Here is a 13,729-nt window from a genome sequence, read left to right as displayed (position 1 = left end):
CTGATTGGTCAATTAGAAACTATTCTATCCCAAGTAAGTGTAAGATTTTTGAATGCACCCTTCTATGATTGATGGGAAGATAAGACTTAGCCGATACATCGCTCTCTGTAATTTAAGAATCTTTATCTAATGTTGATAGTTGATATGCAGGCCGAATCAACTTGAATATGAAACTGTCTCCATCTAATAATCTTACGAATAAAAAATTTTGCAATACTTGGACAGAAAAGTTTTTGAATAAACTTTTTGATAATAAGCTACATTAGTACAAAATTGTTCAAATTTATCAATGGAATCTAATGTTTTATGGCATAAATGATGTTTAATATATTTCCTGGAAACGCTTGTCATGGATGTAATCATTACGATTGTATTCCTTGGGAAGGAATTTCTCGTACCATTGATATGTCGTTTCCGTGGTAACCGTATGAATGCTAAACAGATCCTCGTATGTCATGCGAGATAACATTGTTGCACATTAATTTAATAATATCAAACAATCATTACTAAATGTGACACAATGAGAGCACATCCAACATGGGTCGACAAGGTGCAAGAAAAGTCAGATCAATGGTAAAACTTGGATAAATTTTTTCCCTCTCAGCAGTTATAAATTAATCTTTCTAAATATATATTGCATTCTCTGATCTTATATTTTATAGATTATCTTGTGAAAACTTAATAAAGCTGTTTGTGTTAAAATAAACTATATTATTGTAATACCCTTTAATATTGAGTCTTTATTTTTTGTTATCTTTCACACTATAATTTTATTTATTAACATTATAAAATGATATTATTTCAGTATATATGACCTTTGTTTTAATCCGAGTGGCACACAATTAGTTGTTGCATCTGGCCATCAGGTACTTGTATATGAGACCAATGATGGTGCTTTGATTCAACCGTTAAAAGGTATAACTATACATCCATAAAGAACTTAAATGGTTGATAAAATGTTTTTTTTTTATATAATTTTATTTTTTTATAATATTTTATAGGTCACAAAGATACGGTATATTGTGTATGTTATGCAAGAGATGGTAAAAAATTTGCATCAGGAAGTGCAGACAAAAGTGTCATCATCTGGACTTCCAAGCTAGAAGGAATATTAAAATATTCGTAAGTTATTTATACATATAGATATATCTGTATAATGAATGTGAAAGATCTTTAATATATTACATACTTCTATTTTATTTAGACATAATGAAGCTGTACAGTCAATGCATTTTAATCCTATCTCGCATCAGCTCCTCAGCTGTTCACTCTCAGACATTGCTTTTTGGTCTGCGGAACAGAAAGCTGTGCAGAAACATAAGTCTGGGGGAAGAGTGAATTGCTGTGCATGGACAAGAGATGGACAATATTTTGCTCTTGGTCTTGCAACTGGATATGTATCCATAAGAAATAAAGTATGTTATTCCTTTGAAATAATTTTAAATAATTAATCTTATATATTTTTCGCATGTCTTTTTTATTCTGAATTAATATACAATAGTTACTCCCATTTTTTAGAATGGTGAGGAAAAAACACGCATTGAACGGCAACCTGGAGTACCAATCTGGAGTTTATCATGGAATCCAATACAGTATGTGCAATATATTTAAGATACAGTTATTATTTATAACAGGAAACAAGGACATTTCTTTATATAATTATATTAATTCTTTTAGGGATGATGCGCATGCTATGGATGTTCTTTGCATTGCTGAATGGAATGGAGTCATCTCATTCTACAACATTGGAGGAGAAGTTGTCAAAAGAGAGAGATCACTCAATTTTATACCTTTGAAAGTCATTCATTTCCCAGAAGGACAATATCTTCTCGTTTGTGGTAGCAATAAGCAGTGTCTTTTAATGACGCATGATGGGATACAATTAGTTAACGTAGGTGGTATTTTTTCGTCATGGGTGTGGAGCTGTGCCGTTCATCCAACTGGTTCGCACATTGTAAGTTGTAGTACATTGTGTTTATGATATCATTTTTTTTATGATTTATTATTTAACGATTCTTTATAGGTGCTTGGTTCTCAAGACGGAACGATAACGTATTTACAACTAACTTGGAATATTGTGCACGGTCTCTATGGGGACAGATATGCGTACAGAGAAAACATGACTGATGTGATAATACAGCATTTAATCACGAATCAAAAGGTTCGAATTAAATGTAAAGATCTGGTGAGTATGATGTTGGCAATCTTTTTTCAAAGTAATATCGATATTTAAAATGTTTAAATAACTTAATAGTGTAATATATTATTGCATCATTAAAGTATGTAACATCAATTTTAGATATGCCGAATTGCAGTGTATCGAAATAGACTAGCTGTGCAATTGCCCGAGCGTGTAATCATTTACGAACCGTCCGGTAACAGTGAAGGAATGCATTATAGAATACGAGACAAGCTTAATCAGATATTAAACTGCAATTTGTTAGTTGTTACATCAAATCATTTAATCTTATGCTTGGAAAAGCGTCTACAAAGTCTCTCGTTCAACGGGATAATAGAGCGAGAATGGATACTCGATGGATTCATTACTTATATCAAAGTTGCGGGTGGCCCCGCTGGACAAGAGTGTTTAATAGCAGGTATAAGTTTTGAGAAATTTATTATTTTTTCTTGTTATAATATAAGCTAGCAGTTAAAACGAACAAATTTGGTATTAGGTTTAAAGAGTGGACATGTGATAAAAATATATCTCGACAATCCGTTTCCCGCGCACGTTACGAAAATTGAGGATGCCGTGAGATGTCTGGACATAAGTTCCTTGAAGGAAAAGATGGCGGTGGTCAGCGAAGCCGGTAGCTTGTCCATATTCGATCTATGTACTGGCGAGAAATTGCAGGAATTCCAAAATGTCAACAGCGTAGCGTACAACATCGCTTTCGAGGATATTATGTGCTTTGCGGGCAACAACTATCTCGCGATAAAAGTCGCCAACTTTTCCGAGTACAGACAAAAATTCTCCGGTTTTGTTGTAGGCCATAACGGCTCAAAACTGTATTGCCTGAACGGTTCATCCATCATTACGTTAGAAGTAAGCCGTCTCACAGAATTATTCGAGATAATAAAACATACCAATATTATATAATTAAATATTTGCAGGTGCCTTTGTCATTATTCATGTATCAATATCTGGACATCGGATTGTACAATCACGCTTATGACATAGCATGTTTAGGCGTAGCCGAATCGGATTGGCTTGCTTTGGGAACGGCGTGTCTGGATAATTTGGAATTAAATATCGCATACTCGGCGTTCGCGCGAGTGAGAAAGTTACGATACATAGAGATCGTATCCGAAGTCGAAGAGAAATTAAAATCGGGTGAATGGGGACGAGAAGCCTGCATGGCTACCGCCGCGGCCGCCATGGGTAGACTTCGCGATGCGGCGAAGCTCTATCAAAAAGCTGGTTTACAACAATACGCTCTGGATATGTATTCCGATTTGCGGATGTTCGATATTGCTCAGGAATTTATAGTCTCCGGTAACACACAGGTTCGTTTATAATAAATATTTCGAGCTCAAGTTTGGTATACAATATAAAAGTAAAGACAAAAATAACGAAATAATAAATGAGACATGATAAAATGAGTAATATTTACGAAATTGGTTTAACAGTTTATTCAATTTTCAGGATCGTACAGTACTGTTGCGACGACGAGCAGAATGGGCGAAAAGTTTAGGCGAACCGCGCGCCGCGGCCGAGATGTTCCTTTCTGCGGGAGACATCGATCGTGCCATCAGTATTATTGCCGAGTACGGTTGGATTGATATGCTGATCAAAGTGGGCAGGCAATTGGATAAGGCGGACAGAGACAACTTGTCTATGATCGCCAAAAAACTCAAACAGCTGGGTGCTTCACATGGCGCAGCGGAAATTTTTAGTAGACTCGGGGATGATCCTGACGTTGCCGATGTACTCGTAGACGCGCAGGCGTGGCCTGAAGCTTTCGAACTCGCGGAAAGGAATCCAAAATTAAAATCACGAATATATGGACCGTATGCACGATGGTTGGCGGAGACTGGACGATTTTCCGAGGCTCAAGAAGGTATTGTCATCGTATCACGTGTACAACAGACGTATATACAACGTTGAGATACTTGATATTTGTTATCTGTTACCAGCATTCCAAATGGCGGGACAACCTGAAGAATCCATAGTCGTACTTACAATGCTGGCTAATAATGCTATAACAGAAAGAAGATTTCGCGATGCTTCTTACTTTTATTGGCTCTTATCGCAGTTGAGTTTGAATCTGTCAAAGAGTGCAGAAGAGATAAAACTGATGTTCCTTAAATACTCTGATAAGGCGGATATTTATTACGCATATCACGAAGTATATAAATATCTGGTATGATTTGGTAATACATTACAATGTAACGTATTATTATGTATATATTAATGTATTTTATACACGATATCTTCAGAGCATTTTCTCTCTTTATAAAAAATCTTATAAGTTAATATATTCTAGGAAGAACCTTTTACGTCTCTGATGCCAGAAGCATTATTCAATATTTCGAGGTATCTGCTCATGAAAACACAAAATATGCGTCTAGAAGGTGTCTCAAAAGTAACGATAATGTACAGTCTTGTAAAACAAGCGCGAATATTAGGTGCCAATAAGCTGGTCATGCAATTGTTAGATCAGTTACGCACTATGAAAATTCCTGCGAATTTCTTGGCACAAGTAGAAACATCGACTCTAGCTGCTAGATCTTATCCGTATCGTGATCCAGAAGAGTTACTACCTCTATGTTATAAATGCTCTACATTCAATCCATTATTACCGACGAATAATAACTCTGGTAGTAACTGTACGCAATGCGGACTGAAATTTCAATATTCTTTCGTCATGTTTGGTAGGTAATAATCAAATTACAATCTGTAAAATTTACAGATTTCTAGATTTATTACGTTTCTTCTAGAATTCTCGTGTAATGGTATAAATCTGTTTAAACTAGTATCATTTTTACAGAAATCCTGCCATTAGTTGAATTTGAATTGGAGGATGACATCACGGATGAAGAAGCAGAGAAGTTGATAGAAGAACCATTACCATCCTCTGATGATCTCACAGATTGCGATCAATTTACTGTAACTTCCAATGAGGCTGATCTTTTCACTGTGCGTTTAATGAGATACGAGGTATAATAAATATATTTAAATGTATATGTTTATGTGTGAAATGATTATTTTATAAAAAAATTACATGATTTCCACAGGAAAAATTCAATAATTCTACGATAATCGTGGGAAGGGGAATATTGAAGAGTATGGATCCGTCCACTGTAATAATTATTAAATGGCCTAAGCCTTTTAAGACTAGATATTTCAGAAATCTTTTACCCGATCTCCAGATTAGCTTGTGTAAATGCTGTTTAAAGGTAAGTTTATTGAAAAAAGAATTCTATTTAATTACGAAAATTTTGATAGAATTTTATTTTATATAATTATTATATGTTTCAGTTGTTTCATTCAGATGACTATGAATTAGCATTATTACGACACGGACACTGTCCGTTTTGTCGGACGCCGAATGTGACTATAGGTTGAAATAAAAAGTGATATCAGAAATTTATTGTAGGTTGCGTAATATACTTATATCAGATTGTTAAAAATGTTTTGTATCTATTTAAACCTATTATGATTATACAGCATTATTGTGAAACAACAATACGTATATATAAATTATTTTTTATTTATAAAAATTTATATTATATGTTGATTTCTTGCACGTTTTATACCACATTATCATTGTATTATACAAATGTATGAGGCAGAATTATCTCATACACATGGTACAGTTGAATGTACAGTAAACTTGAGGTTTCAGTCACTTGCTAATTGCTATGATTGCTTGATCATACATCGTTGCCGTTACTGGTATCTTCTTAGAGCCAGAATATGTAATTCTTAAAGCCAGTTGCATCTCCAGACATGATTAGTATACTATTAGTCAGCTGCTTTGCTCTCATGCCTGTTACAAGTAGTGAAATTATTAATTTGGATCAATCCTTAAGGAATAATGCAGCTTTGGAAATTCAATCATTCAACGCCCATTCTAATCATCAGGGAAAATGTAAGTCATTTAATTGAGTAACGAGTTGGTTGGAGCTATTTTAAACAATACGGTATCTTTGTTCCTTAGTTTTTCCGCTATTCAGTGTCGTGCGTTTTGCCAATACTCAATGCTTATCGAGCACCGATCAACTCAACGGCACGTGTTTTACAAGACGGGAATGCATTAATTACGGAGGTAATCCCTCAGGACCATGCGCTAACGGATTAGGAACTTGCTGTGTGTGTGAGTAGCAGAAAAAAAAAGAGAAAATAATAAATATACTTTCTTAATAAATAATTACAAGTAATGCAACTTATATGTCGCAGTTCAAAAATCTTGCGGCTCTACCACTAACATGAACAACACATACTTTGTAAATCCAAGGTATCCAATCACCTATCAAGGAGGAGAACGATGTACGATCACGGTACAACGTTGTAATTCTAACATCTGTCAGGTAATGCGCACATTATGCATTGATTTTTCAAGTGTCTTTATTATATAGCAGTATCTTCTATTTGCAGTTGCGGTTGGATTTCTTGGAGGCAACTTGGGCACAACCCAACGCAACTGGATATTGCGATTACGACGTATTTCTGGTATCTGGTGGTTCGTCAACGGTACCCAGAATATGCGGGGAAAACACTAATCAGCATGGTAATCCATTGATTAATAAAAATTCAAATAGAGCAAAACGGAGAATTAATTAAATTCTGTTTCAGTATACGTCGATTTCAACGGAGCGACGCCGATCAGTATATCTGTCGACACTAATGCGGGTTACGCGTTTGATCGACGCTGGAATATAAGAATTCAGCAAATAGCATGCGATTCTGTGTGTAAAGGTACGTAAATACCTTCATTATATATTTCGAGAAATTAGTACAATTGTTTCGCATCTTGATTTCAGCTCCTAACGGATGTTTACAATATTACAAGACTGTCTCCGACACCGTAATGAGTTTTAATTATGGTACAACAGAAAATGCCCGAGGTACGCGTCAATCGAACAAACGTCGTGGCGTAAATCTGTGAATGAACAGTTTAAATAAAATAAATGGTTGTAGCTCCTCAAATTGGAACGCGACAAATGGTAAATCACCATTACGGCGTGTGCGTCAGAATGGCTCTGGGATATTGCAGTATCGAGTGGTCTCAAATGAACAGATTTTCTTTCTCCGTTTCTGGAGACACGGGATCGTTCGATTCAGATATAATAGGTAAACCGTACAGGTCAAAGAAATCTCGAGAATTTTTTATTTAACGAGTTATGTATCATTGGATATATCTTTAATATATTCTTTGTAACAGGCGATTGAAAAATACTTTGCCACGGCGTTTAATTTTTATGATTGCTTTAATAGGTACTGATTTGGTAGCAGAATCTGGTGCGAGCTGCACGAATGATTTTGTGATTATACCCGACCCACGTGAAAATGGCGTTCCTGCTAACACAGACAGGTTTTGCGGAAATGGATTTATAACTAAAACATGTAAGTAATGGTACAGTTCACATATATACTATACATTATATATTATAAAAATACTAAACATTTCTGAATTTTTATACAGCGGATTTAAAACCGTTTGTACTTTATGTCATTACAAATGGTGACGAAATGCAAGAAGCCCAGAACAAAGGCTTCAAGCTTATGTTTCGTCAGCTACCTTGTTCAGTTTAAGGATACCGTTATGCGAGATATATATACATATATATGTGATGAATTCTGATAGAGAAGATAATAAGCGTAATTAAATTAGTTATTTATTTATTAAATATTATTTATAATGTAAATAAATAACTCTATACATACAGAGACATAATGATCGATGTATATATTATCTACTTAAATTTGCACTACCAGAATGTGTATCAACTTGTTCTTTCATAGCATTGTACCAAACGCTGATTTTCGTGTGAGCCAGTAGATCTTGAAAAGCGTCGCAGCCTTCGATACTTTTTAAGATACCATATACTGCAAGATCGGATAGATCGGGCCTGCTGCCACCCATAAACGGGGTGTTACGTGCGCGGATAGCACGCAACCAGTAATTCGCCTCGTCATACAACGATTGTCGAACGTCGTCTTTTAAACGGTGTCTCTTCTTGAGTCTTTTCCCTATCAACCACATTGCCATTGCACCTACATTCACTATTAACATTCGCTCCCATAATGGAAAATATTCCTCCCATTTGCCGACCTGGATAGAACAATTTTTTATTTTATTTAAGTCATCGCGTTTACATTGTATGTGCATATTTTTATTCTGTAGATTCACTCACTTTTGAAAACCAATTGAAAGTTCTATAAGATTCATCAATCGTTCTATATACATTTGGCGAAAGAGTAGTCAACTCCTCAACCTTATAAGACTTGTCATGTAAATAGGATGCAAGGAGAGATATTATCATGGAACTGTCGTTGAGAGGTTGATAGCCTTCTCCTACTTTAGTCAAGAGGATTGGAACTTTTTTGTAAGAGGACCATCCAATCTCTTTACGGAGTACCGGATCTACTTCCACAACATCATAGGATATCCCATAGTAATCTAGGAAAACTCTGACCTAAAATAAAAATTAATGTTATATATCAATCTCACCTGATGTGCAATATAATAAGATATATTTCAATATAATTTTTTTATTCAATGCTACAGAGTGATATGAAATGATATCTGTAATGAATCAAGTGCTTCGATAAATGTAGAGTCAAAATAATCTGCTTTGCACATGTAACATAGCACATAAAATTTTTTTTGTGAATTCGTTTTTTACTTACTTTACAACAAAACGGGCATGTTTGATACTGAAATAACGTGACATTTAAATCCGTAGAGTCCACTGGAAATATAACCTAGAATAGAAAGATACAGCTATTAAATGCTGCAAATGCGGTAAAATTTCTCACGACATAATCATTGAAATACTTTTCTGGACGGCGTGACAGATGGTTTATATTTCAACAGCGTAATTCCAATTACGTTCTTCGCTAAAATTGAAGAAATTGAAGTAAATAACAAGCATAAAAACGTGATTAAGCGTTTTATATCGTTCATATTAGAGTTTACATACGTTATATCATTCATTGATCTGTCCTTTGGAAGATTTTTGTTAAACATGAGAAAATATTTATTTATGATCTCATATTTAAATTTGCCATGTTCGTCATGCATTGCTATACTTGGATAATAGTTAGTCAACTCCTCAACCTTATAAGACTTGTCATGTAAATAGGATGCAAGGAGAGATATTATCATGGAACTGTCGTTGAGAGGTTGATAGCCTTCTCCTACTTTAGTCAAGAGGATTGGAACTTTTTTGTAAGAGGACCATCCAATCTCTTTACGGAGTACCGGATCTACTTCCACAACATCATAGGATATCCCATAGTAATCTAGGAAAACTCTGACCTAAAATAAAAATTAATGTTATATATCAATCTCACCTGATGTGCAATATAAACAGCTATTAAATGCTGCAAATGCGGTAAAATTTCTCACGACATAATCATTGAAATACTTTTCTGGACGGCGTGACAGATGGTTTATATTTCAACAGCGTAATTTCCGCCTGCGTTCCTTCTAGAGCGAGATTTTGTCGAATTTTGTTGATTTTGTGATAGGCATAACCTGCACCTAGAGCAACACCGGTAACCGCACCAATTAAACTAATTTTCACTAAACTTTGCGTTTTTTGCGGTTGTTGTACCATCGTGCAAAACGACCGTAGATTCTCGTTTGCATAATAGCCATTATTATTGAAAAACTTCGCCCTTGGTATAAGCCGGGTAAATTTGTGTACAGCAGCCATTTTTAAATTATGTATTAGCCTGGCCCTGACCTGACATTTGCGCGAATATGTGTAATTCTAGATTTTACATTTTATATAATGTATAAATATATATGGAATATATCCATATATATATACATACGTAAATACAAACGTATGTAAATGTTTATTGAAATTTCTTGACAGATTTATAAAATATATATACATACGCGAATAGTAGATGCAACACAATAAGATAATTAATAAATAGAGGGGAAGAGTAAAAAAAAAAGAGTCGGTTAAAATAATTGCCGATATATCAAATTTGAATTTCATTAATTTTGTCACAAAAATATGGCGAGGTATTTTTTTATGTAATCACCAAAATGATAATGGAATAAAACACCCTTTGTATGTGTAACAATAAATATATTTGTCTACATTTGTTAATAAAATTATTCATTGACATATAATATTCATTTTTTAATAATACATTTCATTTCATTCTGTATGTGACTTTGATATTAACATACAAATAATATTCACAATATGTCTGGTGGCAAACCGAAAATGAGTCATCAAAAATTTTATAAAAAATATACCCTCTACTGTGTGTAAATAATTCTATTTTTTATAATATTCTATTTTTTCTTTTTTACTAAAAGTCATGACGATTTAATACGCCAAGTGTGGGCAGAGTTCGAGCTATATATTTAAAGACTTATTTAGATTACAGATATAAATGTGTTTCCACAAAACATTGTATTAAATATATAAGAAATAGCTAAAAAAAGATTAGTCCATTTAGAGCCTAGTTTAAATTTTTCTAAAGGCAGTATTCGTTCATTTGTATAGAACACAGTGATATAAAAATATTCTATATATCATGATTAATAATAATTCTTCAGGCAGTTTAATAAATATAGAGATTCATTAGGCACTTTTTGATTAAATCATTTCAGACATACATTTCAGCGCTTCATCTTATCCAGAATCGGTATAACCATGTCGAAGGACGGTCGTTTGCCAGGATCCTCATTCATACAGATGCGAATGAGTTTTGCAAGATGTGGAGAAATTCCTGGTGGAATGCTTACACGTAAATCTTCCAGTGCAATCTAAAACAAATTATCAATTAGTAATTTGTCATTTAAATTCGACATTGCTATATAAAGCAATTTGATAAGAAGTATATATTCACCACTAAGAGTTACAAAAAGTTACAGAAAAAGGAGAGAATCTTAATATAGTATACTATTATAATTTAGTAATATGAATGAGAATTATAATCCACCTTCATGCCACATTCCATAGGCGATAGATCCGCAAATGGTACTTCTCTGGTTGCCAATTCCCATAAGAGAACGGCGAAACTCCACATATCGCTTGCCTCAAGATTAATGTCTGCGGGACGCTTGCTTAAAGCTTCTGGCGACATCCACGCCGGCTCGTAAATTCGTCCGATTTCTTGGAAAGAAAACTTCGCATCTGCCATGTTTACGCGAGCTGTTAAATCCTCGTCAATCTGAAACGCAATGCAAGATATGTTTGGATAAACGATAATTAGTGTGTAAATTTTAGATATCTAGATATATATTTAATTATTCTTATAATTAAGTAGTTGTTAAAAACTCACCATTATATGCTTACTATTGAGATGAAATCTGCATCTATTGTGCCGATCCAAACCGTGAAGAAATGCCATAGCCCTGGCGATATCAAGAGCTAATCGAAGAGCGCGCGCTGTATCCACTAGGACACCCGTTCCGCCATGTAGAAGTCGATGCAAGCTACCTCGTGCCATATATTGGGAAACGGTTGCCAATTGCGGCGGCTGATTCACACAACCGAGAACCGGCAAAACATTAGGATGCGAAAAGATTCTTAACTTTGGAAACTCTTCATTGAAATCCCTGCAGATGCGCGCGGTACATTCGCGAAAGTTTAATATCTTGGCAACGATGTCGTTGTTTTGCCATCGTCCTCGCCAAGTTTCACCGCTCGGTGTGCTCGCGAGATGCGTATGCAGAGACAGATCTACCATACTGATTCCTTTATGCCGAGAAAGAGTCGCGTCGCCTGAAGAAAATAATATAGAAATATAATATAGCTTGCATACATGCCTTGTATATTCTTTTGTCGATTAAGAAATACACTTACGGCTCCTGGTTTTCAAGCCTAACCAGCTCTGATCCTTAAATTGAATTTTCTTCAAATCTTGTCCATATTCCACTGCCAAATCTGAAAAGAAACAAGGGATGTATCACATGTGCAAATATGGGAGATATTAATTCGCGTCGTACAAACTTTTTATATACCATGTAATCTCTTGGCTATGACACCTCTGGCTTTATCAAGAGGGGTATCACCATCTTTGTTGGCAATGGACACGAGAGCGCCAGCCGCGACCAATTCTTCTGCGATTGCTTGATCTCCCCAAAAACAAGCATAGTGCAAGGCGGTGTTCCCATGTTCATTCGTAACATTTACATCAGCACGATTTCTAAGTAACTATAAGAATTAAATTATATATTATCCATCTTACACAAATGTAAACACTTTGAACAATCTTTTACAAGTAGCATTGTTAAATTCTTTTACCAACTGTACTATTTCCTTGTGTCCATGCGCCGAAGCGAGATGCAAAGGTGTATCATCACCTCTGTTGGTAGCGTTAATGCGTGCACCTCTGCTGAGGAGTAATTCTGCCAATTTTAAGTGTCCTTCTTTACAACACCAGTGAAGTGGACTGAATCCATGATCATCTCTATATATAGAGAGCAACACATTTGATTAAAGTATTTTATAATATAAACAGAGATTAAAAATCAAATTATTAAATTATAGTTTGCAGGTAAGCAATTTCTTCAGATATTCCTTAAAAAACAATGTCCACAAATAAAATTAAAATTACACAAATAAAATTACTACAATCATCTTTTTTTTTTTTTTTAGTTATTCTGGTATAATCAAACTTTATATAAATTTATGATTTATTTGCTTCATATTCTCATCAGGAATATTCTTTACAAAACCATGTGATTATTCAGCCAACCCATTATAACATCTGAGAAACCACAACATCCGAGGAATGAGTCTTTTCCAAAAAAGGAGTTCTGGAGTAGTTACCCTTGATTCATGTCATGTTCAGTGTCGTCTAGCCAGACGCGGACTTGCATAGCGTTACCCTCGCGACACCATTGAAATATATCTTCCATTTTCGTCCTATTTGTCACAAATTGTCGAGCGTAAACACAAACGATACGCTAGCTATATCAGAGCAACGGCACTGTTCGTGCTCCAAAACGACCCGTCGTCATACGCTAAATATAGCCATATTCTTGACACTAACACATTAGCACGGCAACCTTATTCTTTGCTATATATACTTGACTCTGCGTTATATCATTTTTTAGAAAAAACAACGTTGGAACTAATTGGAATCACGCATTCCATAGCCGCGGATGGGCTTCGAATACTGTGCAATTCTTGATCTTTACACTTGTGTGCAATCAATTATATAAACTGCATGAGTCTAGGTGACCATGTAAGATCCACCACGACGTTGACATATGCACAGAAGAATCAGCCGACAGTAGGCGGAGAGTGGTTACCCACGTGACTTCACAAACAAGCCTTGACAATATGTGGGATGTATATGAGAGAATGAAGGCGTTTAATTAAAAACTATCTGATAAGAATGCATCAAAAATGGTAGTTATATGATCAGAAATTGATGCTGGAATTTTTCCTATTAATTCCGCCATTTTTTGCCAAGGCAATCAATAAAATCAGTCGGGTAATGTCCAGATTTTTACTTGGAAATCTTTTATCTCTGTTGATAGCATCTCGTCGATATCTGTCAACAGATATTCCTTTTTCT

The 13,729-nt window shown here is 35.0% G+C and overlaps 4 protein-coding genes across 4 annotated transcripts; 2 read left to right on the top strand and 2 right to left on the bottom strand.

Annotated features, from left to right (window-relative positions):
* The first annotated feature begins 46 nt into the window (after positions 1–46).
* On the top strand, positions 47–5,690 carry LOC115235370 (intraflagellar transport protein 122 homolog). The gene is made up of 16 exons (XM_029807116.1): positions 47–573; positions 806–915; positions 1,002–1,122; positions 1,205–1,415; positions 1,519–1,592; positions 1,678–1,954; positions 2,024–2,185; positions 2,300–2,597; positions 2,676–3,046; positions 3,115–3,507; positions 3,647–4,061; positions 4,138–4,364; positions 4,488–4,875; positions 4,992–5,161; positions 5,239–5,400; positions 5,483–5,690. Exons 1-16 carry the CDS (start codon positions 521–523, stop codon positions 5,567–5,569), a joined length of 3,519 nt encoding a protein of 1,172 aa, XP_029662976.1. The 5' UTR covers positions 47–520; the 3' UTR covers positions 5,570–5,690.
* A 45-nt stretch (positions 5,691–5,735) lies between these two features.
* LOC115235376 lies at positions 5,736–7,790 on the top strand. Its single transcript, XM_029807133.1, has 9 exons — positions 5,736–6,095; positions 6,165–6,320; positions 6,404–6,534; positions 6,602–6,734; positions 6,800–6,922; positions 6,988–7,071; positions 7,145–7,297; positions 7,442–7,570; positions 7,650–7,790. Exons 1-9 carry the CDS (start codon positions 5,954–5,956, stop codon positions 7,757–7,759), a joined length of 1,161 nt encoding a protein of 386 aa, XP_029662993.1. The 5' UTR covers positions 5,736–5,953; the 3' UTR covers positions 7,760–7,790.
* Positions 7,791–7,826: 36 nt separating this feature from the next.
* LOC115235377 (prostaglandin E synthase 2) lies at positions 7,827–9,918 on the bottom strand. The gene is made up of 4 exons (XM_029807134.1): positions 9,598–9,918; positions 8,858–8,932; positions 8,362–8,643; positions 7,827–8,279 (listed from the first exon to the last, which is right to left on the bottom strand). Exons 1-4 carry the CDS (start codon positions 9,886–9,888, stop codon positions 7,917–7,919), a joined length of 1,011 nt encoding a protein of 336 aa, XP_029662994.1. The 5' UTR covers positions 9,889–9,918; the 3' UTR covers positions 7,827–7,916.
* Positions 9,919–10,260: 342 nt separating this feature from the next.
* On the bottom strand, positions 10,261–13,680 carry LOC115235303 (integrin-linked protein kinase homolog pat-4). The gene is made up of 7 exons (XM_029806978.1): positions 12,976–13,680; positions 12,448–12,613; positions 12,165–12,357; positions 12,007–12,087; positions 11,483–11,925; positions 11,141–11,371; positions 10,261–10,964 (listed from the first exon to the last, which is right to left on the bottom strand). Exons 1-7 carry the CDS (start codon positions 13,062–13,064, stop codon positions 10,818–10,820), a joined length of 1,350 nt encoding a protein of 449 aa, XP_029662838.1. The 5' UTR covers positions 13,065–13,680; the 3' UTR covers positions 10,261–10,817.
* Between the last annotated feature and the right edge of the window lie 49 nt (positions 13,681–13,729).

The sequence above is a fragment of the Formica exsecta genome, unplaced genomic scaffold (assembly GCF_003651465.1).
Source record: "Formica exsecta isolate Colony F162 unplaced genomic scaffold, ASM365146v1 scaffold218, whole genome shotgun sequence".
NCBI classification, from domain to species: Eukaryota; Metazoa; Arthropoda; class Insecta; order Hymenoptera; family Formicidae; genus Formica; species Formica exsecta.
The sequence above is the reverse complement of the archived record's forward strand: the minus strand, read 5'-3'. Positions and strand labels throughout refer to the sequence as shown.